At 34.8% G+C, this 27,648-nt stretch overlaps 1 protein-coding gene across 4 annotated transcripts in view; it reads left to right on the forward strand.

Annotated features, from left to right (window-relative positions):
• SSBP2 (single stranded DNA binding protein 2) overlaps positions 1-27,648 on the forward strand; it is a 315,423-nt gene that overhangs the window by 228,894 nt on the left and 58,881 nt on the right. For all 4 annotated transcript variants that reach the window (XM_025292262.3, XM_025292260.3, XM_025292263.3 and 1 more), the window contains one exon: positions 17,193-17,252. In XM_025292262.3, the coding sequence (XP_025148047.1) occupies positions 17,193-17,252 (60 nt within the window). The remainder of the gene's footprint in view (positions 1-17,192; positions 17,253-27,648) is intronic.

Here is a 27,648-nt window from a genome sequence, read left to right on the forward strand (position 1 = left end):
AGTAGCTGCCTGCTGTAAGTAGACATATCAAGACAATGATAATTCAAGTCCACGTACCAGTTTTTAATCCAGTTCCATAGAGATAGTGACGTCCAAGAATTACACAGAGAATGAAATCAGTTTTGAATTCCCATTCTAGTGAGGAAGTGCAAAGCTTATTTGGGGACAGTTGGAATGGTGCTAGACCAGGAAAGCATTGAATTAATGCATAAAGCTTCACCGTCTTCAACAATTCTGAGCTTCACTCAATATGTGATCATATCATAAGATGTACTTTAGTGACCTCATGGACTGTAGTCCGCCAAATTCCTCTGTCCATGGGATTTCCCAGGCAAGAATACTGGAGTGGATTGCCATTTCCTTCTCTAAGGGGTCTTCCCGACTGAGGGATCCAACCCACATCTTCTGCTTGGCAGGCAAATTCTTTACCACTGAGCCACCTGAGAAGTTCCCCTTTTCCATTATAACTATAGACAAATACATTACCAAATGAAATTATTACAAACTCTAAATCTGTGAATTCATAACAACTGCATGAAGAATCAGTTCACTTCATTTGCTCAGTAGTGTCCGACTCTTTGCAGCCCCATGGACTGCAGCACACCAGGCTTCCCTGTCCCATCACCAACTCCTGGAGCTTACTCAAAACTCATGTCTATTGAGTTGGTGATGCCATCTGACCATCTCATCCTCTGTTTTCCCCTTCTCCTCCCACCTTCAGTCTTTCCCAGCATCAGGGTCTTTTCCAATAAGTCAGTTCTTTGCATCAGGTGGCCAAAGTATTGGAGTTTCAGCATCAGTCCTTCCAATGAATATTCAGGGACTGACTGCCTTTAAGATTGACTGGTTAGATCTCTTTGCAGTCCAAGGGACTCTCAAGAGTCTTCTCCAACACCACAGTTCAAAAGCATCAATTCTTTGGCACTCAGCTTTCCTTATAGTCCAACTCTCACATCCATACATGGCCACTGGAAAAACCATAGTCTTGACTAGACGGACCTTTGTAAGCACTGTAATATCTCTGCTTTTTAATATGCTATCTAGGCTGTTCATAGCTTTTCTTCCAAGGAGCAAGCGTCTTTTAATTTCATGACTACAGTCACCATCTACAGTGATTTTGGAGCTCAAGAATACAGTTAACTTAGACTCCAAAATAAATACGGTTAATTCCCTATACTTTTAATAAGTCCATCCTGGAAGACAGTCTCTAGATTAGCATCTGTTAGTGACAGGTAGCAACATGGTTCAGACTTAAACCCTCATAAACCCTTAACCCGCCATTTTTTATTGAAATGGAAGTGCTTGTATTGAGTATGAGCTCAATTAAGTAAAATCAAGGGGTATAGCTGAACATACAAACAAAGGTGTTAGTTTGGTAAAATGAAGCCATTTGAAGTAAGGCACGTTCATTTACTTGGAGTCTTTTATCAAAGGAGTAATTTGTATAAGAAATGCTATAAATTCTCAGAGTGACCTACCACACAACTGGTGAATAACTTCAGAATAACTTTCTTAAGTTGAGGAATCTTGTTACTAGGGTCAGAGGGAAGATAGTAAAAGTGGCCATTTGGTAGTTTTGGTGGAAGAAAATAACAGTACTGTGGCATGGTATGAATATGCATAACAGGCCCTTTGAACTAAGTCTGTGCTATGGCTCTCCTGTCCCAGCGCCAGAGTATTATTCGCAAGTTTCATTGTATGCTAAGAAATTTGAATCATGGATTAAAAGCTTCAGTCTGCTATATATTCATTCTCATAGCATTCATACTAAAAATCAGGCAAAATTTTACCAAATAGGCAGCATTAATCCTGAACCAATTAGATTTTCTTCACATTTGTGTATAGTAAAATAGTTTAGTTAAATGCATTTATAAACAAAGTTCTCATTCATGTTTTTTTATTTAAATAGACTGTTAACTCTGTCACCTTAAGAAGTATTATAATTTTCTAGATTTGAGCAATAAGAAATCTTCTCTTGTGAATTTATTATAACTTATACTTATTTGTACTTATTAAAATTCATTTATTTATAAACTTATTATAACTTTTTGTAGTTATTTAAACTTTTTTTTATAACTTATACTAATTAAAGCATTTCTGATTTCAACCAAAAAAAAAAAAATCTGGGGGAGTGAAAAATACTTTATTTTTCCTCCTTTCTGCCCTTATCACAAGAAAACTTTTAAGAAAACCACATCTTGTTTGTATCACTTTAAGTATATCTATAACTTTTATATGAAAACACAATGTATAATATTTATGTATATTTAATAGGTTTAATGTAGGTATCTTTGAGTGTACCACTAATGTGGGATATACTTGTAAATTTCTAATTCTGAATTCTGTGTCGCCTTTTGTTCATTTTTACCGTGTACCATATTGTGTTTTGATTTTTATCTTGATCCATTTGCTGTCTTCTTAGTCGCTGGATCTACATGTAGTCTTTACTGAAAACTGTTGAAAACTAATAATATACTGATGATGGATTGTAAATGTAAGGTTTTGTTTGACATGAATAAGATTATATATACTTGTTTAAGATAAAGTATACCAAGTAATTTAGTTTCAGACTGTGGTGGCCATCCATATTTTAAAATCCAAATTGATCAAAACTCTGATATGGTGGAACCTGTGTTGCAGCACGTTTGTAAGTCACAGTCTGTTTACAGGCAGAGCATCAGCAATGGTAAAGCGGCTTTGCCATCTAGTGGTGGTTTGCCAGTGTCTCTACTTGTTTGGGTATATTTTCCAAAGGTTCTATTTTTATCAAGACTGCACAGTCGCAAGCTGACCTAATGCTTTGACATAGTAATAACATAATAAGAAGTACAAAAAAATAGAAATAAATCTCCCCTTTTCTTCATGGTACTCTTATTGGCTAGAAAAAGCTCAATATAAGTGACATTTATAAAGCACCAAAGACAAAAACAAAACTCAGGGTAATAATGATATTCTTAATATTTTAAAGGAAAAAGAGTCAAAAAGGAGAAAAATAGTTATTTAATCTAACACTGCAACTTAAAAAGACAAACAGGAAGAAATGTTTTTACAACATTAAATGTTTCTGGAGGTATATATTTATTTGACTTATTTCTGGACATAGAAAGTGAAAGTTGCTCAGTTGTGTCCAACTTTTTGCAACCTCGTGGACTATACAGTCCCTGGAATTCTCCAGGCCAGAATACTGGAGTGAGTGGGTAACCTTTTCCTTCTCCAGGGGATCTTCCCAGCCCAGGGATCAAACCCAGGTCTCCCGCATTGCAGGTGGATTCTTTACCAGCTGAGCCACATGGGAAGCCCAAGAATACTGGAGTGAATAGCCTATCCCTTCTCCAGAGGGTCTTCCCGACCCAGGAATCGAACCAGGGTCTCCTGCATTGCAGGCGGATTCTTTACCAACTGAGCTATCAGGGAACCTTCATAACTAAGCATACTCCTCTGCTCTGCTCCTCATATTCAGACTTTCACAATACAACTGTTTTATTATCAGAGGACTTGTTTTATCCTATTATTTAACATATAGTTAGTGTCTATGCCTTACTTACACATATACTTAAATAGTTCCCTTCTATTATTAATCTTTCGATTGTCTTCTCTCCTAATGGTTTGCCTTTCCTCTTATCCCTCCTGATTATGTCTATTTCAGAAGTTAGTCTTAGGAAATACTCTAAACCAAGAGAAACTTTTTTCCTTCTCTTCAGAAGTTGTAGATATCATCTTTGACCTCAGGTAACAAACTGAAAGATTAGGAAGTGTATCATTTCTTAATTTGAATGATTGCTAAATATCACAAGTTGAATTGACTTACTGAACTATAACTTTTAACATTATCAGTATATTTAATATATAGTCTAAAATTCAGTCATTAAGTATAGTAGTTCTCGGAATTAAATACACTAGGATATGGAGAGTAGAGGTGGGGAAGGTTATTTATTTACCAGAGTTCAAGACATAAAGCTGAAGTTTCATTTTCTTAGAAATGTTATTTTGAATCTTTAAAGAACAAGGATTCTAAATACCAAGAACAGAACAAATCTTTCTCTGGTATAAAGATAAAAGCAGCCTAAAAAAATAAAGGTGCCTGACAGCTGCTGGCTTTGATAATGCTTTCCTACAGTTGTAGGAGTTTTTCTGGCCTCAACTCTTAGAACAAATTAAAACTTCTCAGCATGAGTAACTTAAGTTTAAAAAAAAATTTAGTTTCAAATTAAAGACCCTACATTTTGACTAGATGGACAATAAGCAAAGAGGGGAGTACCAGGGGCTCAGAGTCTTTACTTGGGTTTTTCAATTAGAACAGAATGAAATACTTTCTTGTTAGAAACCTTACTTTTTTGTTTATTTACCAAAATGAGTTATTTATGAAAAAGTTAACCTGGCTATCCTAGACCAATGTCTTACTACTGAAAATTATTCCCAGAATATGTCCATTTTTATTATAGGTCCCTGGGAAACAAAAAATGTATAACAAATATCTAAAGACAGTTTATAACAGAATCTTAGTGTTTTGTTTAATGTTTGTTATAGAAACAAAAACAAAAATGGTTAGCATTCTTTGGGGAATTAAAGATAAAGAAATGAATTATTAAATATAAAGTGAAAGTCGCTCAGTCATGTCCAACTCTTTGCAACCCCATGGAATTCTCTAGGCCAGAATACTAGAGTGGGTAGCCTTTCCCTTCTCAGGGGATCATCCCAACCCAGGGATTGAACCTAGGTCTCCCACATTGCAGGTGGGTCTTTACCAGCTGAGCCACAAGGGAAGCCCATCAAATATAAATCAAATATTAAATATACTGCAAGTTCCCTATATAGGTGGGATAAATTTGGCATAAGTATACATTAGAATACCTTCAGCTTTTTGAAAAAATAGCATATCAGACTTCCCTGGCAGTCCAGTAGTTAAGACTCCATGCTTCCACTGTAGGGGGCATGGATTCCATTCCAGATGGGGAACTAACATGCTGCACTGTGTGGCAAAAAAAAAAAAAATCACCCTAAAAAAGCTAAAACAACTTATCACTAGGTGATATTGTTCTGAAATAATTTGTCTTCTGTCTATATCAGAAGTCAACAAACATTGTCTATAAAATGCCAAATAGTAAATATTTAAGGATTTGAAGGCTCTGAAGTGACACTACTCAACTCTGTTGTAGTGTAAAGGCAGTCATAGACACTGTGTAGACTGAAGAGCGTGGCTATAGTGAAGGACAGGAAGCCTGGTGTGCTGCAGTCCATGGGATAGCAAAGAGTCGTCCATGACTTAGTGACTGAACAACCACCGTTGCAATCAAACCTTACTTACAAAAACAAGTAGTGGTTATGAATATGATCATCATGACAGCGTGTAAGAAATCTAAAGGGTTAGGACTAAGAACAGTGTTTCTCTAAGCATGTTCTGTGTAACATTGGCCAAGAGTCCTGGGGGTCACCTGCCTCCTAGTATATCAGAATTCTTGGTGGTGGGGCCATGGTGCTGGAAATCCTTTGGTTTTTGTTGTTGTTTTTTCTTTTTTTAAACAAGTGAGTCTTACAAGCTAAAATTTGAGAACAACTGGCTAAGATAGCTGATGACATTCAGCATCAAATACTGACTGCCCCACCCCCCTTACCCATGCTAGAGTTATTGCAGTAATAAGCTAAATAGAAGCCCCTGCTCACCCTCAACTTAGAGTCCACTATGGGAGGCAGTCAGCAAACCAGATAAATGTTTAAAAATATAAGACATGTTAGATTGTGATAAAGACTAGAGAGGAAAATGAATCAGAAAAGAACTGACAATGTAGAGGAAGTTCTGGATGGATTGGCCACAGAAGGTCTCAACAAGAAGATGCTATTTGAGTGAAGACCTGAAGGAAGTCAGGGAATAAGAAGCTGGTGTCTGAAGGAAGTGTTGTAGACTGAGGGAGCAGCCAGTGTAAAGTCCCTGAGTTCAGCATATGACTGGCCTTATCCAGGGACAACTGAAATGCCTGAGTAACTATAGTGGACTGTCAGTGGGGAAGACAGATACACAAAATTGTAGGCAGTAGAAAGCCACATCAAGTAGAACTTTGTAGGTCATTTGGGGTTTGGCTGAGTGGAGGGTTTTAGCAGGGTCCTCTTGGCTGCTATGCTGAGATTTGTCTATTGGAGGGAATGGTGGAAGCAGAGAGGCCAGTTTGGATATCATTACAAAATTTTAACAAGAGGTTATTATGGCTCAAAGGTGGTAACCACAGTGAGAAGTTAGATATATCTTGGAGTTAGAGCCAACAGATCTTGGAGACGGTCTGGATATGTGTTGTGAGAGAAAAAGACAAATGAAGAGTGACTGCAAGGTTCTTGACCTGTTCACCTGGAAAAACAGAGCTGACATTTATTTACTCATGTAAGTAAAACTGCAAGAGGAAGTATGAGAGGAATATCAGAAGCTTAAGTTTGAACTTGTTAAGATTAAGGTGACTATTAGATATTCAAGAGATGTCAAGTAGAGAGCAAAAGGTATCAGATCTGGAGTTTTATGCCTGAGGCTTGGGCTTGAGACATTTGGGAGTTATTAGCATATGGATAATATTGACAGCTGTGAGCCTGGATGACATCACCAGGGTAATGAGTAGAGAGACACAAGAAGCATCTCAAGGCTCTGATATGAAGAAGGCAAGAAGATGAGGAGTAACCAGGAAGAAAAATGGGAAGGAGGCGCACATGAGTTAGGAAGAAAATCAGGCACTGTGGGAGCCTGGAAGCCAAGAAGAAAAATGTTTCAGGGAAATAAGGAATGATCAGCTGTGTCAAATGCTTCCGATAGTTCAAATTAGTTGAGGGCTCACACCTGACAGTTGGACCCAATGAGGTGGTCACTGGAGACCATGATAAGCCCAGTTTCAATGTAGTGATGGGGGTGACAGTCGCATAAAAGTGGATTCAGTATGTAGCAGGAAGAGAGAAATTGGAGGCAACGAGGGTGTCAAACTCTTTCAAAGAGTTCTGCTCTAAAGGGAAAGTAAGAGATGAAGTGGTAACTGGACGGGGAATAGGGGGAGGTCAAAGAAATGCTGCTGCAAATGAGTGTTGGCTATGATGAACTGTCCATCCCTGCCGAGGGACAAAGAAAACAACTCTGCTGGCACCTGTGAGCAGAGAGTATTGGCTGTTGCCAGGTACTATCTATTATACCCAACTATCAGGTATAATCTTGAGTTTAAAGACACAGTGCTAGGGAATAGAGTAATCGGATATTCTTTGTACACAGTAGGATGCTTATCAAAAAAGTAAAACAGAATTACTTACTAAAGATACCTTCAACTGTGACTACTGCCAGTTCTCTGTCATTTCTAATATTCTATAAATAATCTGACATTACAAATAACTTTGACATCAGTAATATTTTCTCCGCTCAAATTTGTCTTCTCAGTTTTATTCTGTACATTTATTCTGTATCTGTTTAAGACACATGGTTCAAAATGCATCCGTTAAATTGAAGATGAAGTCACTTCACTTGGTTCAATTTGAATTCTCCCATCTTGCTTATTTTCATACTGTTTGGCATTAGACAAATTAGTAAGCTCTAGTTTCAAAACAGACATTTTTGAGCATTAATAATTTCTGTAAAAATCTGTTCAGTAGAAAAGAGTATTCTATATAGTTTGGACATAAGTAATTTTAAATAGACTTCATGTTTGCAGGTAAGTAACCAAGCAAATATGAAGCATAACATTTCATTTCTAAAGAAAGTAAATATATATATATGTAATAATCTGCCACTTGTATCAGAGACCAAGCCCATAGGCAAGTTTCTATAACAAATGTTATCACTGCTTGTGAATTTGAAAAGACTGTTGCTTAATCAGTAGAAACTTCCCTAGCATATCAAGATATCAGAAGGATAAGAACAACGTAACTTTTTTTTTTTTTTAACCTAATGGTATGTTTAGGTTAAATTAAAGTGTCTATCTCCAACACTGTCATCTGGAACAAGTTTAGATGGAAGCATGAATATAAAATAGGGAAAATGCTGGGGAAGAGGGAAATACTTTTGCATCCTTCAATGAAAAATTAAGAGTAATTTTAAAAACTTATTGTTTTGGCTTCTTTTTTGAGTCAGCCTAATACTTTACCCTGAATTATAAATCTTACATATTTATTTTCATACCCACGGTGATTTTTTTAAACTATATAATGTGGGTTGATCTGTCCTTGTGACTTGAGTCAGTGATAGTAGGCAGCACAGAGCCAAATTCAGCTTATATAGGACTCCAGCTACTTGTCCCACAGACACCAAAAAAAAGTGTCTTTGTGTATTTATGAATATAAATTGATCTAAAACAGTGTATTAACATTTTTATAGATTGTATTCAAACTTCTGTTAGTTGATTAGACCAGAAGGCAGCTTGGAGGAAGCTTGGTCATTCACAATCGACAAGTCCATTGCCAAAAACCAGTATCTAATATATGGTAATAAAAGCTTGAGAAATTGTCTCATCTTTTTGAAAAGACCCATAATAGAAGTGAGCAATTTGGATGCTTAGACTAAATCTATAGCCAAAGAATCAACCTGCTTATAACTCTGTGCTGAACTGGATTAGCCTTGCCCAAAAAACATCTTACTTTACAGTTATTTTATGTGCATTAAGTGTTGTTGATGATAGAATATCTAATGTATGGAAAATAAACTACATATTTATGCTTATTAGCAGAATATGCCAGCACAAGCATGTCATTTTGTGAGCTAAATTAGTTTAATACTAGTTGGAATTAAGATGTGTTAATCAAGAGTGTCTTATCCACTGGGGTGTCAGTAATGTCTGATGGAGATTTTCCTGAAAAACAGAAAAGGAACTGAACAAATTAAGATATATGAATTGTAAAGTAACTTTGAAGAAATTCAGTTGATGTATAATTTATGCTTTATTACTTCTCCACAGAAAACTCATGAAGCATCTCATGGAATTATAAAAATAAAAATGTGAACAGTTTTACTATATGTGCGATGGCAGAAACAAATGTACAAGTCACAACACTGATGCTTTTTTCCAAAATAATATTCTCAATATTGTTTATTATTGATAGCATAGGCTTTCAACTCATCACAATTAAGGAAAAAGATTTACTTCTCAGTGAAATTTCAAATAGCAAAACAGAGAATAGAAATCTATATAGGAGAATCATATAAAGAGAATTGAACTAAACTAAAAAAATGGACACAAAATGAATAAAAAAGGCAATGTTTAATTTTTAAGACAATGTTTATGCTTGGGATAAAAATCTCATAGTGAACATATTTTTATTACCTTTACAGGACTATAATTATAACCTTCCATATTTATCAATTTAAAAAAATTGTTTTCAAGAAAAGTTTTTCTGTTGAAAGATTCTAGAATAATTTTTGTCACAGACTTTTATATTATTTCTCTGTGTCTGCCTAAAACAGTACATAAAAAATATCAGAAGATTAATCTGTTTCAAGTCATATCTGCACAGGACCAAGTAAGGTAGATATTTGATCTTTATGTAATTAATATAGTTACTGAAGATAACCCATATTTTTCCTATTTATCACTTTGTACCTTGTGTTTTTGCCTAAATATTGCTGAAAGCAAATTACTTTTTAGCAAATAGCCATTCTTCTTACACATTTTTGCACTAAAAATGGTTATGTGCTAAAGACAATATGATGTTAAGAAAGGAGAATGTTTAATACTTTTACACAGTGCCCAGCCTCTTCTTAATGCAAAGAAAATATGTAAGCTAAAACATTGTTTCTAAGACCTGAGGTTTATAGCTCTTTGAATATATTTAAGTCTAAAAAGAATAGAGTCTCATGTGTACATGCAGCACTGTAATAGACAAAACACCCCCACTGAAATGCCCCACTATATGAAATTGGTGGCATTTCTCATAGCTGGCCTCTGCTTCAGAGAAAAAAATTGGTAAGTTATCATACCTTTTTTTCCTCTAAATCATAGATTAACCTGACATCCTTCTATACCAAAAAGTGGTTACTAAATACTGGCACTCTGTAAAACTGCTTAAGAATCACTATTTTCAACCCTGAAACCCCAGAAACAGAGAAGCCTGAAAGCAGTAGGAGAGAGAATAAGACCTTCTTAGTCATCTTAGGAAGTGAAGTCGCTCAGTCGTGTCTGACTCTTTGCGACCCCATGGACTGTAGCCTACCAGGCTCCTCTGTCCATGGGATTTTCCAGCCAAGAGTACTGGAGTGGTTTGCCATTTCCTTCTCCAGAGGATCTCCCCAACCAGGGATTGAACCCAAGTCTCCTGCATTGTAGGCAGACTCTTTTACTGTCTGAGCCACCAGGGAAGTCATCTTAATCAGAAATTATCTTACATGTTGTTAATGTGGATATTGTCATTGTAGATATGGTCTTGGGGTCTCCAACACTTTGTTCCTTACCTAGTTTTATTAGGTCCTCTAAAAGATATGATTTATCCTACATAAACAAGCTGAATTTTCCCCTCTATACATATAAGCATTTTCTCGTTAGACAACCAAATATACTGTGCCAATACTGCTCCTTACCCTTTGCAATATCAATTGATGCTACTTATTTTTAACAAGACACATAAATTGGCCAGATGAGATTTTATACAAGAGAACCAAACTTTATTACACCTTCGCTGGTTTTTACAGTCTCTCATCAATGTTGTTCACTCAGTCAGCAAGCCAGCTATGGAAACAACCAAGTATTTATTGAATGTGAGTCTGCAAATTCTCTCTTATAATGTGCTAACTGCTTCCTTCCCTTCTTCCTGAACCTCATTATAAGTTATCACATTATAATGAACAGTTTCATTATAATGATAGTACTCTTCTACTAATACCATATCCATGTACCACCATTCCTAACCCGTCTTCTCTTCTTTTCCTGTATTTGACTTAAAAATAAATAAATGAACTGAAGACAACATATATTATCAAAGAAAGTGAAAGTCACTCAGTCGTGTCGAACTCTTTGTGACCAATGGAATTCTCCAGGCCGGAACACTGGAGTGGGTAACCTATCCCTTCTCCAGGGGATCTTCCTGACCCAGAAATGGAACCGAGGTCTCCTGAATTGCAGGCAGATTCTTTACCAACTGAGCTATCAGAGAAGCCCTATATTATCAAAACTCTACCAAAAATGTTCAAGGAGAGATAGAGCTTACTAGATTTATTTTATATTTCTGTTGTTGAATTTCATCTGTTGAATCAAGAACACATGCTAATTACTACTTTATGTGCAAATTAACTTGATTACTTGAAATACCATTGTCCTTTCAGCTTTTCAAAGTTTAATGGGAGCAAAGATAAAGAATTCCACATTAAATGAATGGTTGCAAGGTTGCTGAGGGGCCTAGGAGGAAGTGCCTTGTCAGGCAGTTTATTTATGGTCAGTTGGTCATGAGAATGTAGTATGTGTACCTGCCTTTATTCTGCAATACAAAGGTATTACTGTAGTGGGATGTTATATAGCTCTAAGAAAACTCAAGTGGCAGTTAAGAAATTTGACCTTTGGTTTGCTTTTACATAAAATGAGGAGGTTGACCTAGTTAAGTCTAAACACTTTTTGCTGTAAAATGTGTCAAAAAGGTGTATTGAAATAAAATTCTTTAGATCAGATGTTATTATAATCATACAATTACAGAACTTATAAAACTTCACTTGAGTAGTTTTGTGAAGTCATTTTTTAAGTGTGTATGTATTTTTTAGATTATTTCCTAAGTTCATATTTTCTTAAACTTTGTAGTTATGTATTTCTTTGTCATTTAAAAATACTATATTTTCAAAAATAGAAGCAAATTTCACAGTTTTATCCTCAAAAAAGTTCAGTATTTTAAATTGTATAACATACCTTTGACTTACAAATTTTCAGAGTTGTTAAGTGTCCTAAATGTTAGATTTGTTTATACTAAAGAACTTAGTAGTATTCTCTTCATCACTGATTTGTTCTAAATTGTCCTCCTAAAATAAAATGTAGTATATAGAAAATGTTTAAGATGGTATTTTGAAGAAGCATTTAGTTTTTTCAATGATTTTTAAATTTTCTTTATTATCAATTTGCTCTTAAAGATCAAGAGTTTCAAAAGCCATGTTGAAATATTTAAAATAAGGTGATTTGTACACTGCTACATCAATTTTAAGGATTCTTAGAAATACCGGTTTTATTTCATGGATTGATTACCTTGACATTAAGGTACTTGCTCTGATGTGGTTTTGTGCTCTTTTTCTGAAGTGGGTTCCCTTCATATCAAGGCACATATTCCCCTGCAGTGTGCTCAGTCCTCTATGAGAACAGTGTGAACAATGTGCTCAGAAAATGGAGGGAAAGGAGCCTCTGGGCCTTCCTTAATGAGGGGGTGAAACTTAAACCAACCTCTGGAGGGTTAGTAGAAATTTACTTGGCAGAGAAAGGAGAGAACAGAGTTATCTCAAGAAATATTCTGCTGTTGATTATTAACCATATTTATGCTTTCTAGAAACTATTAAAATGTTAGAAGATATTAGTAAGGTTAACATTTGAGCAGTGTGTCATTTAAGATGTACAGTTTGATCATATATATATATATATATATATATATGAAAAGAGGTTAGGGCTTAAAATGGTTCTCACCACCTATAATTTCAGGATGGGTAAATTATTTGTAAAATAATTCCATGAGGGTGGAGTGGGTTCCAGGATTTTCAGAGAAGGAAAGATGAGAAAGAGCCAGTTCCTTCTAAATTTTAGAGAATTGAGATAAAGCACTAATGGCTTATGGAGATCAAATAAGAGGGAGACTACGACTTTCTACTAGCAGAAATGGAAAAGCATAAAGGAAAATCCCTTTTAGGAAAGCAGAAGTTTAATATTTCATGAATAATTCTTGATATAATGGAAAATAATAATTCTTTAAGATGGGATGACATTCATTCTGAAATAAACTATGATTCTAATGGTGTGATCTTTTCTCTAAAAGACTACGTGGAGGAAATGAGCTGGACACTTGGTTTATATTTCTATTAGTTTTTTTTTTTTTTTTTTCTCCTTTCATTTAGTCATCAAGTAATTTATTGATTTTTCTGACTTTGTATATATTTTTATTGCTTCCACTTTGGCTTATCCCAGTCATTCTAAGTAAATCGCTGAAACATGTAGAAATGAGAATTTATGCCTGTAAATGTTTTCCATATGTCAGGGTACTAACTGTGCTACTCAGTTTATCTTATATATTATAAAGAACCTTAGGAAACCCTAATTTGGAAAGCTTTTTTAAAAGCATAGCCTTGAGTTTCAGTCATTCATAGCACTACATGTTCTATCAAATAGGGATGATGTAATATGACTTCTGAGGGAAGGCACCAGATTGACATATTGGGTTTTTTTTTTTTTTTTGGTTTTCATTGATATTTGCCATTTGGTGAAGAGAACATTCTATTTCTTCCAGATTAGTGGACTGTAGAAAATAATTTTTCCAGAAAATTGTTTCTCCTGTTAAATTTTAGGACTGTGAACTTTGAAAAATCCTAAGCAAAAGGCAGTGATCTTTATCTGGTTTGTTCACTGATATGTCCAGCCACTGACAACAGTGGCTTTGTGGGTGTTAAGTAAACATTTGGTGAATGAACAAATCTCTAGCATACCTTTTAATCAATAAGCATAGCTTTTTTATTCTATTGACCTTTGATCTAAACAAAGAGCATCATTGTTGAAGTATATTTTTTTCTTCAACTAGGTTTTTCTTTTTCTCTGGAAAGCATGGGAATAAACTTCTCTAGCTCCTTGAGAAAGATAGTTTGTGCCTTAGGAACATACGCTGATATCCCACCCCAGTCCCATCTACACGCTTCAAATATTTATAGCTGTAGTACGCTAACCTTTACACTTAGGGGTAATGTTGGAAATAATTAACACAGAATCATGGGACTTTTTAAATTATTATTTCCCAAGAGACTTTTGAGATCATCTAGTCTAACTCTCATTTTAGATTGAGAAAGCTGAAGCCCTGAAAGGTTTTTAATTTAGGGTCCCTCTGCTAATTAGTGGACATACAAAAACTAGAATCCAGGCCCCGTTGGACTCCCAGTCAGATGTTTTTTCTGCACGCATTATAACTGTTTAGCCCGTTTTTTCAGGGGAAGGCTTTTTCCATTTAAAATATTGATTCATCCTCCTGACATCTTCAGGCAAATGTTTTGATTTCCCAACTATGAAAAAGAATTCCCCGAATATAAAGAGTAAGCACACTCTCATAGCTAAGGGCTCCTTTGAGGAGTCTGTTCTTTCCAGGTTATCAACAGAGAGAGTACTGACAGGTCTGTCAACAGATGTAGAGGCTTCCCAGGTGGTGCTAATGTTAAAGAACCTGCCTGCCAACGCAGGAGATGTAAGAGATGCGAGTTCAGTCCCTGGGTCAGGAAGATCGCTTGGTAGAGGGCATGGCTGCCTGCTCCAGTATTCTTGCCTAGAGAATCCCATGGAGCCTGGCGGGCTACAGTCCATAGGGTTGCAAAGAGTCAGACACGACTGAAGCAACTTAGCACACACGCACATACTATCGGTAGGTAATCTCTTATATTAGCATTTTACCATAAATTAATTTAAACTTGTTTTAATATCTTGAATTATATTTGAAAACAAATTGACTTCTGAATAGTGAAATACAAATATAGTAGAATGTTCTGTTTCTAATACTAAACTATTGGTTCTGTTATTGTGTCTGCACTTCAACAAGCAGTTGAGGACCTCAGTGCTTAACTGAATAACTTAAGAATCAATCTGAATATTAAGGGCTACAGTGCTAATTTAGTATTAAAATGCTTTACCCAAAGAAAAATCCTTTACGCATTTTTTATATTTATATTTTAAGGAAAAGTAGTAGATTGTTATCTAAATTAACTAGCTTTTTGTTATTTTCTGCTTTAATTGTATAGCAATAGATTTAAAATTATAAGTGGGTTTCAATTTTGTTTTTTACCGCCGCCCACCCCCCCCCCCCCGCCAAAGAAAAAAGTGAACTTCTTGGAGGAGGGCATTCAAGGGGAAGTAAATTTAAAAGAGACTCTCCCTCCCTATCTTATTCCAGAGGGGCCTTCAGGTTCACAACCACATGCACGGCCCCTCTGTCTCAGTAGTGTCTCGATGGGGCCTCATGTTCAGATAAGAGAGTACAACAGTCCTGTTAAAACACACTTATTCGCAATGCCACTGATTAGAGAAAAATTTCTCTTTTTAAATAGTCCATTTATATTAATACTGTAACATTATTTTACATTCAGAGGAACATACAATCTCAAATTCTCTGTCCCAAACAAGGTGCATTTCGATGTCTACCAGGATTTAGTAGCGTTAACAATTTCTACCTTGTATTCCACTTTGAAGTGATTTTATTATAGACAGGAATTATCAGTAACCTATTTTTATTTATCCATGTCTCAAACACTAAATTGATACTGTATTTTGGCTTAGTGACTATGTCATAAAACACTTTGTGAAAGAAAGCCAACCATTCCAAAATCAGTGACACCACACTTATTAAATTGTTTAAATGAGTCCAGGACAGTTTCACAAATGAAATTAGGTGATCAGGAAAGTAGCAGAGGAAGTGTGAATATTGAGCTTCTAGTTGACAGTATAGTTAACTAATTAATCCAATTTAGAGCAGCACTTAAGAATTGGTAGTCAACTTTGATCAAATGTGTAAAAACTAAACATTTTTTAAGTGTTTAAACTGGAAAATCCATTTAAGTTTTGCCAGCTGAAGTTGACACTATTACCTGAATAACCCACTGTTTCTGTCTATTTAAAACGATCTCCTAAGACAATGTTAACATGAGAACACAGTGAGCAAAAAGCCAAATTCCTGAATTCTGAAGTTCTCATTGATGTGTCCGAGTCTCCAAAAGAGAAAGTCTATACCACATAAATTTGTTATAATTTTATTTTTCAGATGCTGCTTGTAAAATAACCCTAGAAAATATGTGTAGCATGTCTAATTTCTAAAAATATTTGTAGAAAGTATTATAAAAATGAAATTTAGAATTATGTGAATTACCATAGAATTGGGTTATACAAGTCTTCAGTGAATTCATTCTTAATATTTTAATTAATATTCAACCCTTCAGAGTTGATAATTTGCTTACATTACATGTAATTATGTATTATAATAAAATCAATTACATTTATAAAAATGGAATTTTGAATAATTATTTAAATTTGTGCTCAAAGCTAAGTGTCAAAAATATTCTTCCACTCAACATTGAAAAATCATCAAAATGATTCTTGTAGCATATTTTTCAGATAGTTTTGGGACCATCAGAGTCAGCACATCTTAGCAGCCTCTGAATCATCTAACAAAATAATCAACTTGTATTTTAATATAAGGACATTTTTCTGTTAATAAATGTACACACCTCATAACATATACACACTACTATTCATAAAATAAACAACAAGGATTTGCTGTATAGCACAGCGACTATATTCAATATCTTATAATAGCCTATAATGAAAAATAAATAAGTATATATATATGGTTGCATATATATGTATGTGTATCATTGAATCACTTTACATCTGAAACTAACACATTATAAATTAACTATACTTTGAAAAAAACTGTTTATTAAAAATGTACATACCTCATACATAGTCTGCTAGGTTCAAAATATGCAAAGAAATTTCAACTTTAAAATTTATAATCAATTTAGAATTACAACAAACTCTTAATGAGAGAAAGCTGAAGGTTTTCTAACTACAAATGTCCCTTGGGAAAGAAATGCCTTTACCATTTTAAACAGAACAAAAAAAGAAAAGATGAAGAAATTTGGCAACTTTAAAATTATTAGAGGAAAACAAAAACCAAATTGGGTAATTTGGTCCAAAGAATATACTCAGAATCCAACTTGTATAATGATGTAGCCAATAATCCTCTTCCTGAAGTCGTTACTAAAATTCAGTTGCCTGAATTTCTTAATCTTACCTTTTGCCAATTATATGGCATTATCTTAATAATAATTCACATTTTTTAAAAATTTGGCAGTTTTTCCAGATATTTTACAAACTAAAAATATAGGATGGTAATTTTTCTCAAAAGCATTTATTCTACTGAAATTAGCCACAGAAGTAAATTGGATTTATGTTTTGTATAATTCTAAAATTGTTCAAAGCAGTTTATTTTCAGATATGTATTTTACATTTTTTTTGTTTTATTTATTTGTTTTACTTCAATAGCCTTTTATGTCACCTCGATACCCTGGAGGTCCAAGGCCCCCGTTGAGGATACCTAACCAGGTAAGATTTTATGTGTGCTACTGAAGTTTGATGTTTTGGTGTTTTTGTTTTTTCTAAAGAGTCAATAAAGATCTTGACAATGTCACATATATTTCTTTCTTATAAAAATGCTAAATTATCCTTCATTTCATTTTATGGTACTTCTAAGGGATGTATAATCTACATCAACGGTTGGCCCATAGTTTGGTTGACTTTTTGTAAATAAAATTGTACTGGAACGCTGCCACATTCATTCATTCATGCATTGTCTGTGGCTTCTTTTACACTGCAGTAGGAGATTTGAGTCACCATGGAGATGGTAGGTGGCCTGCAACCCTAAAATATTTATTATCTAGATATTTACAGGAAAAAGTTTGCTGACCCTTAGAGTCTACCATATACTTTGATCCAAACCTTCAAAATATGTACGATTTTGGTAAATGCAGATTACACTGTAAAGGATGGCAGTGAAATTTTCTATGAACATACTTAAGTTTATTTTTATATTATACAGTTACAATAACATGGCTGTAACATATCAATTTAGCCCAATTATAGTCACGTATCTGGCATATAACTAGCTTCTTCTAGGAGGGTTAGGTCAGTAGTTAACAGTAGATTGTCCAACTATTTTTACCTATAAGAGTTCTGAGATTTCATAGATTTTTGTCCTCAAATAGTTTATCAATAGCATAAATATTTATTTGCTAAAGAGAATAAAGCACAGTTTTTACTTGCAGGTATGTTATAGTTTTAAGTTTAGACTAGAGACAGTGTGTGTGTGTGTGTGTGTATAAAACAAGAGGAAATTAAGTGCTTAAGTGTTTGAAATATTTACGTTAAGATAATTGTTTTGTCACTTTCAATTGTGTTTATCATCATTTACCCAGATCTGAAGTAAAGCCTGTTATCACAATAAATTTTTTCTTCTCTAAAAAATTTCTGCTTGCTTCCTGACCAAAAAATGAAACAAGAAAATTGTGTTTTCTTTGATAGCACATTTGATAAAACTGAGCTTTGCTTCCCCTCTCCTCTTACTGAAATTAATGTCCTTGAAGTGTCCTAACATACAACAGGGCACGCCAGCACCCACAGTCATCCCCAGGTGAGACCTTTAAGCAGGCAGCAGCGCTGCATCATCCCACTGCTACAGAGCTGAAGTCCTCACGTTAGCAGCTGGAGGAGTTTTCTCCTTCAGGCCGAATCTGCATTCAGTACATAGGACCAGGGGAACATGGCAGGAAATAGGAAAAAGAAGTACACAGATGCCAAGTGTTTCAACATATGGGGAGTTTTATTTTCTCTGTGGGTGAACCTGTGTATATTGACAGTCAGATCTGCTTATAGGTGCCTGAGCCTTTTAAATTTCCTTTTTAAGGACAAAAAGTATGTATCTTTCACTGCAGTTTTCATGGTGTTTCAGACATCCCACCCATAGATATATCCATAGATATATGAGGTGTGTAAGCCTGGCGTGCTGTAGTTCATGGGGTCGCAAAGTCAGGCATGGCTTAGCCACTAAATAGCAAGAATCTACATTAGGGAAATCTGAATTTCCCTATGTATGTGAGAATTTTCTGCTCCATTATTCCATATGAATTATGAAAATACCTTGGAATTACTGTAATTGCATCCATTTGACACTGCTGAAATGCCTGCTACATAAAAGATACTAGGCTAAGTTCCACATCCAAAGAAACTGACAAAATGCAAGACTTTTGGAAAGAGGAGTGGATTGGTGGTAGAAATGTGGAATTCTAAATCTAGGCCGTTTGAAATATTTTTGAAGATCTAATATATAATGCTTTTGGATTTTTAAAAGAGGCAATTAAAAAGTTAAAGGTAATAAAGAGTTACAATATGCATTCTTTTTTGTCAATAATTTTGAAGTCTTTACCTAAGTATATTTTAAAACAATTGTACTCTTTTGAGTGGCCCTTTTTTGTCCTCCTCCCCATGTATAGTTAAGCTTTATTAATCCAAACATCTTTCAAATTTATAATAATTTACATTTATACTATTGTTTTTAAAGAACTTTGAGCAAACTGTTAAACTTTTCCTAAAACAACATTTACGCTGTTAACTAATAGCACAACATTTTCAAACAACAAAAAACAGTTCTTCAATTTCATTATGTAGTCATTACAGTAGAATGGGCAATGCTATTTTTGGAGATTAATTGGAATGATGTCTATTAAAACAAATGTTAAACTTTTAAATTTATTCTATTTAAAATGATCAAAACTTTATTTTATTGGTAGACTGTATCTAAGAAAATAAAAAGTAAACTATTAACTTCTTCAGTGGTGTTGACTAGTCATTTGAATATGCAAAAGACTTGCCTTTAATAAAGAGCTTCTCCAGAATTTACAGTTATTTCTGAGGCGGTTTTCATGATTCTGGACTAAATACACAATGGCTTATCCTGTTTGTATATTTACAGGACTGAGTATTTGGAACATGGTATAATATCACTATGCCCAAAAATGCAGGAAGGGGTAATAGTGTCTAAAATGATGAAAGGTCAAGTAAAATTACAAAAATCTGCAAGGTTGCAAAGAATAAATACCTATGGGAAAACACATGGAACAGAAATCACACTGGAATTGGTTCAGCTGTCAGAATAGGTTGGTGGTGTTGAAGCATCCATAACCTGGAGGTCTTTATCCTTCTCATAGATAAAATGTTTAATCTGAAAAATTCAGTGTTCATTCAACACTGCTAAGGAAACCAAGACAGCCAGAAGTACAGAGACTGTTAGTGAGTGGCACCAAGAATAAGTTATTGATTTATTGACACTATAGAATTAGAATTTCTCACCATTCCTGAAACTCTGTTAACAGGTATATTGGCTCACAAGTGTATATTATTGTTGACTTCCTATTTGTTGTTATTAAGCATCCTCATCATTCGTGTTATTTTCTGTCAAAGTGAAGATCTTTTATAAAGCAAAGAATGTGTCCCAAAATTTGTGACTAGTTAAGTCTCAATGGAATACATTTGACATGTTGACAAATATGAGAATATAATATTAACCCACAAAATGTATAAATTCATTTTTCCTGATACTATGGGTTTAAAGAATCTAGTGATCATACCCTTTTGATGAATAAAACCATCATCTGGTCATCCTGGGACTGATCAAAATGTTTTTAAAAAGTAAAGATTTGACTTACCAAAAGACAAACACTGGTGACTAAAGAGTTAAATGTGGGTTAAGAGTCATTTTGAAAGACAACTTGACCTTGATCAAGATTTCTATAGGATTAGTGATAATAGCAGATAGACTTGTCAATTGTTCTAATACTTTAAAACAAACAAGAAAAAAAATACTTTTGAAGAAAATTATTTCCAGTGATAAAACATGGTATTACCAATGAAATTTAGAAATTTAGCAAAACAGAAATAAATCTCTTAACAAGTATAATAATAAATATGCAAAATAAATAATTTTATAAACATTAAAAAAATAAATTTAGAATTAGAGTATTAAACTAGAATCACTTCGACTTAAAAAAGGAAGAACTTCAAGCTCACAATTGAAAATAATGTTGTTTAATCATACATTTTCACCCTTCCTAATTTACTTCTTTATAACTTTTGATAGTATTGACCACTTCTTGAAACTCCACTCATGCACTCTGAAATAAATGGTCCCAGTCTGCCTGCTAATTTTTTAGCTATTCAGGTTCTTCCTTTCTTATCTCATTGGTATTTTAAGAAAATTATCTTTGTTTTTGACCTTTTTTCTTCTCAATTCTTGAAATCTAGTACATTCTTATGACTTTGTCATTGATGATTCCTAAGATTGTCCAATGAAAAATTTCTTTTATTCCTTGGATAAGTATTTATTACTCTGAACAGGCACAGATAGCTTCCAGTCTCTGAACTTACAGTTTATTGGGGATACAGAGCAGATGGATGACAAACCATGAGCATATAAAAGTGAGGTATAAGGATCTATAAAAGTACCTAAGAAGCCCTCACTTCCTCTGCATGCTAAGATATTCAAGGAGGCAGGGAGGAGTCGTATGGAAGTGGTAGATAATGGTATTAAAGATAATTAAGATAATGAAAGCCAGGCATCTCAGTGTTGGAGAAACTGTTGACTGATACACATAAAAGGAGGAAGAAGGCTAAATATGATCCTCAGTACTGAGTACATGAATTGAAAAAAAAAAAAGGAAAACTGAAAGAGGTTTGGAATAAAAAAGTCAGAATGTCAGTGGCAAGAAATTAGCCTGGAAAGGTAAGCAGGAAACAGATCATTTAATCAGAAATCAATAAATAGACATTGAGTGTGCTTGTAAATAAACAAACAAAAATCAAAGGATTACAAAAGTACTGCATCCCAATATAACAGTTAAGGAAATAGTTCTGATCTGGATATAGAAATTCTTTAATAGCACATTTTCTTTGAAATATTTAAAATTTTAAACAAATTAAAATATTTTTGTTTTTAAATTAAATTAGTGAACATTCATAGAAATTCTTGCCAGGATTATGTCAGGTTTAATCCTTGTCAGAATTATGTGTATATATATGTATATATACATTTTTCATAGGGTCAGTATATTTAAATCATTTATAGCTTGGTCCAGGTCTAAGTGCTGCTCAGATGACTATTTGAAACTTTTAATTCAGCATGTAACCAGTATTACAGCTCTGCGTAAAATAAACCATATTTGTTAATCTCCACCTTTCTTCAGTTCTAGTTCTCTTTCCACTCAGCAGATTGTTTGAACTTAACTGGAGTATTATTTTTCTAAATAGTTTCTTAGGGAAAATATGATTATTCAAAATAATATCAATTGGCCCCTTGACATTTTAGTTCTGCTTCTATTATAATCCCCAGTGAGTAAAATAATCTGTAGAAATAATTTACATTTAAGAATAAAAATTAGTTATTTTTGTATCCTTAATAAATTGATTTTGGGGAAGGGCATTAAACTTCTCAGGGATAAATAGAACAATTTTTGCCTAGATTTTGTTTCCAACAATAGCTCTTTTGTTTGCCACAAAATTGGGCAAAGTGGAATCATTTTAAAACTAAGAAATTATACTGAGTGTACAGACCTATAAAGTTCACAAAATGTAAAATAGAAGTCTTATGAGGACACCTCTGATGGAGGTACTAGGTACTCATTGGTGTGAACTGTGCTCGAGGTTGCCATTTTTATGCCAAGACCTGGCCCCAACCCGACAGCCAGAAGGCTCCAGAGCTGGAATGCCTCAAGCCAAACAGCCAACAGAATGGGAACACAGTCCCACCCATCAGCAGACAGGTTGCCTAAAGTCATCCTGAGCCAACAGCCACCTCTAATGACCTCTACACATAGCCCTTGACACAGCTCTGCCCGCCAGTTCCACCTACCACTGGGCAGGCAACAGTCCCTCCTTCCAGGAAGCCTGCATAAGCCTTTTAGACCAGCCCTATAGGGCAGGCAACCAAAAGCAAGAGGAATTGTAATCCTGCAGCCAGTGGGACCACAAACACAGAAAGTTAGACCAAATGAGGTGGCAAAGAGATATGTTCCAGATGAAGGAACAAGGTAAAACCCCAGAAGAACAACTAAGGGAAGTGAAGATAGGCTGTCAACCCAAAAGAGAATTCAGAGAAATGATGGTAAAGGCGATCCAGGATCTCAGAAAAAGAATGGGGCACAAATCGAAAAGATACAAGAAATTTTTAGCAAAGAACTAAGAAAATATGAAGAACAGAGATAAACAGTAGAAAAAAATGAAAAATACACTAGAAGGAATCAGTAACAGTATAAATGAGGCTAAAGAACATACACATGAGCTAGAAGACAGAATGGTGGAAATAACTGCTGCAGAACAAAGAATGAAAGGAAATGAGGACAGTCTAAGAGACCTCTGGGACAACAACAGAAAAATAAACCAACACATTCATATTTTAGGGGTCTCACAGGAGGAGAAAGAGAGAAAGGGTCTGAGAAAATATTTGAAGATATAGTAGCTGAGAACTTCCCTAATAAGAAAAAGGAAACAGTCACTGAAGTCCAGGATGTGTAGAGAATCCCATACAGGGTAAATCCAAGGAGAAACACACAGAAACACAAATTGAGAAAAATTAAAGACAAAGAAAAAACATTAAAAGTAACAAGTGAAAAGCAACCTATAACATACAGGGGAACTCCCATTAAGGTTATCAGCTGATTTTTCAGTAGAAACTCTGCAGGCCATAAGGGAATGGCATGATATATTTAGAGTAATGAAAGGGAGAAATCAACCAAGACTACTCTATCCAGCAAGACTCTCACTTAGATTAGGTGGAAAAAGCAAAAACTTCACAGACAAGCAAAACTTAAGAGCACTACCAAACCAGCTTTATAACAAATGCTAAAAGAACCTTCTCTAGGTAGAAAAGGCCACAACTAGATACAAGAAAATTAGAAATGGGAAAGTTCACTGGTAAAAGCAGACATACAGTAAAGGTGGGAAGTCATCCAACAAGTAAGATATCAAATCCAGCAATCATAAGAAAAAAGTAAAAATGCAGGATATTGGAAATGCATTTGAAATTAAGAGACTAGCAATTTAAAACAGTCTTGTGTATACATAAACTGCTATATCAAATCCTCATGGTAACCACAAATCAAAAATCTACAATAGATAAACACACAAAAAAGAAAAAGGAATCCAAACACAACACTAAAGACAATCATGCAACTACCAGAGAACAAAAGACAAAGAGAAGGGGAAAAAGACCTATAAAAACAATCCCAAAACAATTAGCAAAATGACCATTAAGAACCTATATATCAGTATTACTTTAACCCTAATGATTAAATGCTCCACCCAAAAGACATAGACTGGCTAAATGGTTACAAAAGTAAGACCCATATATATGCTGTCTACAAGAGACCCACTTTAGATCTGCTGCTGCTGCTGCTGCTAAGTTGCTTCAGTCGTGTCCGACTCTGTGCGACCCCATAGATGGCAGCCCACCAGGCTCCGCTGTCCCTGGGATTCTCCAGGCAAGAACATTGGAGTGGGTTGCCATTTCCTTCTCCAGTGCGTGAAAGTGAAGTCGCTCAGTCGTGTCCAACTCTTCGCCACCCAATGAACTGCAGCCTACCAGGCTCCTCCGCCCATAGGATTTTCCAGGCAAGAGTACTAGAGTGGGGTGTCATTGCCTTCTCTGACTTTAGATCTAGGGACATATAAAGAGTGAAAGTGAAGGGATGGAAAAAGATTTCCCATGCAAATGGAAATTTTTTTTAAAACACTGGAATAGTAATGCTCATATCAGACAAAATAGACTTTAAAAAATGTTATAAGAAGGATACTGCATATGATCAAGGGATCAATCCAAGAAGATAATAACAATTGTAAACATATATGCACCCAACATAGGAGCACTTCAATATATATAAGGCAAATATAGTCATAAAAAGAGAAACTGACAGTAACACAGTAAAAGTGGGGGACTTGAACATCCAACTTACATCCATAGACAGATCATCCAAACAGAAAATCATTAAGGAAACACAGGTCTTAAACAACATATTAGACCAGATGAACTTAATTGATATTTATAGAGCATGCCATCCAAAGGCAGCAGAATACACATTCTTCTCAAATGCACATAGAATATTCTCCAGGATAGATCACATACTGGACCATAAAGCAAGCCTCGATAAGTTAAAGAAAACTAAAATTATATCAATCAACTTTCCTGACCACACTGCAATAAGAGTACAAATCTACAAACAAAAACTGTGGCAAAAAAAAAAAAAAAAACACATGGAAGCTGAACAGTATGCTACTAAACAATCAGTAGATCACTGAAGAAATCAAAGAGGAAATCAAAAAATTCCCTAGAGACAAATAAAAATGAAAATACAACAATCCAAAACCTATGGGACACAGCAAAAGCAGTTCTAAGAGAAAATTATAGTAATACAATCTTACTACAAGAAACAAGAAAAATTTCAAATAAATGACCTAACCTTATACCTAAAGCAACTAGAAAAAGGACAAACAAAACCCAAAGTTAGCAGAGAAAAGAAATCATAAACTCAGAGCAGAAAAGAATGAGATAGAGACAAAGAAACAGTACAAAATATCAGTGAAACTAAAAGCTGCTTCTGTGAGAAGATAAACAAAATTGGTAAAGCTTTAGCCAAACTCATCAAGAAAAAAAGGGAGAGGGCTCACATCAATAAAAGCAGAAATGAAAAAGTTACAGTGAATACAGAAATATGAAGGATCATAAAAGACAAACAACATTATGCCAATAAACTGGACAACCTAGAAGAAGCGGACAAATTATTAGGTACAATCTTGCAAAACCAAATTAGGAAGAAATAGAAAATATGACTAGAACAATCACAAGCACTGATATCGAAACTTTGGTTTAAGAACCCCAAGCCAACAAAAGAACCCCAGACCGGATGGCTTCACAGGTGAATCCTATCAAACATTTAGAGAAGAGTTAACATCTATCCTTTTGAAACTGTTTCAAAAAATTACAGAGATCGGAACACTCCCAAACTCATTCTTTGAAGCCAGCCTCAAACATGGTACCAAAATGATACAAAGATACTGCAAACAAAGTCACACGCCAATGCCACTGATAAACATAGTCACAAAATCGTAAACAAAAGGCTAGCACACCAAATCCAACAATACATTAAAAGGATCATACACCAAAATTGAGTGGGATTTATCCCGGGGATACAAGGATTGTTCCAATATCTGCAAATCAAATCAATCAGTGTGATAACCACATTAACAAATTGAATTAAAGCCATATGATAATCTCAGTAGATGCAGAAAAAGCATCTGACAAAAATCTATTATCAGTTTATAATTAAAAAAAAAAAAAACTCTTCAGAAATTCAGCATAGAGGGAACATACCTAAACAGGGTAAAGCCATATATGAAAGACACACACAGAGCATCATACTCAACAGTGAAAAGCTGAAAGCATTTCGTCTTAAGATCAGGAACAATACAAGGATGTCCACTGTCACTACTTTTATTCAACATAGGTTTGGAAGTCCTAGCCATTGCAGTCAGAGAAGAAAATAAAAAGAATCCAAGTTGGAAAAGAAAAAGTAAAACTGCCACTGTAGAGGTAGTGATACTGTACATAGAAAATCCTGGCCATACTACCAGAAAACTACTAGAGCTCAACAAATTCGGTAAAGGTGCAGACTACAGAATTAATACACAGAAATGTTGCATTTCTATACACTAAGAACAAAAGATCAGAAAAAGAAGTTCAGGAAGCAATGCCATTTACCATCACATCAAAAAGAATAAAACACCTAGAAATAAGGCTACCTAAGGAAGCAAACTGTATTCTGAAAACTTAAGACACTAATGAAACAAATGGAAGATGACACAGATGGAAAAATATACCATGGTTTTGGATTGAAAGAATACTGTCAAAATGACTATACTGCCCAAGGAAGTCTTCAGATTCAATGTAGTCCCTATCAAATTATCAATGGCAGTTTTTGTAGATCTAGAACAAAAAATCTTAAATTTTGACTGAAAATATGGAAAAATGAAAGACCCGAAATAGCCAAAGCAATTTTCAAAAAGAAAATGGAGCTGAAGGAAGGAATCAGGCTCCTTAACTTCAGACTGTACTATAAAGGTACAGTATGCAAAACAGTATAGGAGTGACATAAACAGAAATATATTTGGATCATGGAGAAAGCAAAGGAGTTCCAAAAAAACATCTACTTCTGCTCAATTGACTATACTAAAGCCATTGACTATGCTAAAGCCATTGACTGTGTGGATCACAACAAACTATGGAAAATTCTTAAAGAGATGGAAATACCAGACCATCTGTCTCCTGAGAAACCTGTGTGCAGGTCAAGAAACAACAGTTAGGACCAAACATGGAACTGACTGGTTCCAAATTGGGAAAAAGAGTATGACCAACCTGTATATTGTCACCCTGCTTATTTTACTTATATACAGAGTACATCACGTGAAATGTTGGCTGGATGACTCACAAGCTGGAATCAAGATTGCCAGGAGAAATATCAACAACCTCAGATATGCAGATAATAACTCTCTAATGGTAGAAAGTGACGAGGATCTAAAGAGTCTCTTGGTGAGGGTGAAAGAGGATAGTGAAAAAGCTGGCTTAAAACTCAACGTTAAAAAACTAAGATCATGCCATCTGGTCTCATCACTTCATGGCAAATAGAAGAGGGGGGAAATGGAAGCAGTAACAGATTGTATTTTTTTGGGCTCCAAAATCACTGGTGATGGTGACTGCAGCTATGAAATTAAAAGATGCTTGCTCTTTGGAAAGAAAGCTATGACAAACCTAGATAGCGTATTAAAAAGCAGACACAACACTTTGCCAACAAATGTCCAAATAGTCAAAGCTATGGTTTTCCAGTAGTCATGTTTGGATGTGAGA

This window comes from Bubalus bubalis, chromosome 9 (assembly GCF_019923935.1).
Source record: "Bubalus bubalis isolate 160015118507 breed Murrah chromosome 9, NDDB_SH_1, whole genome shotgun sequence".
Classification (NCBI taxonomy): Eukaryota; Metazoa; Chordata; class Mammalia; order Artiodactyla; family Bovidae; genus Bubalus; species Bubalus bubalis.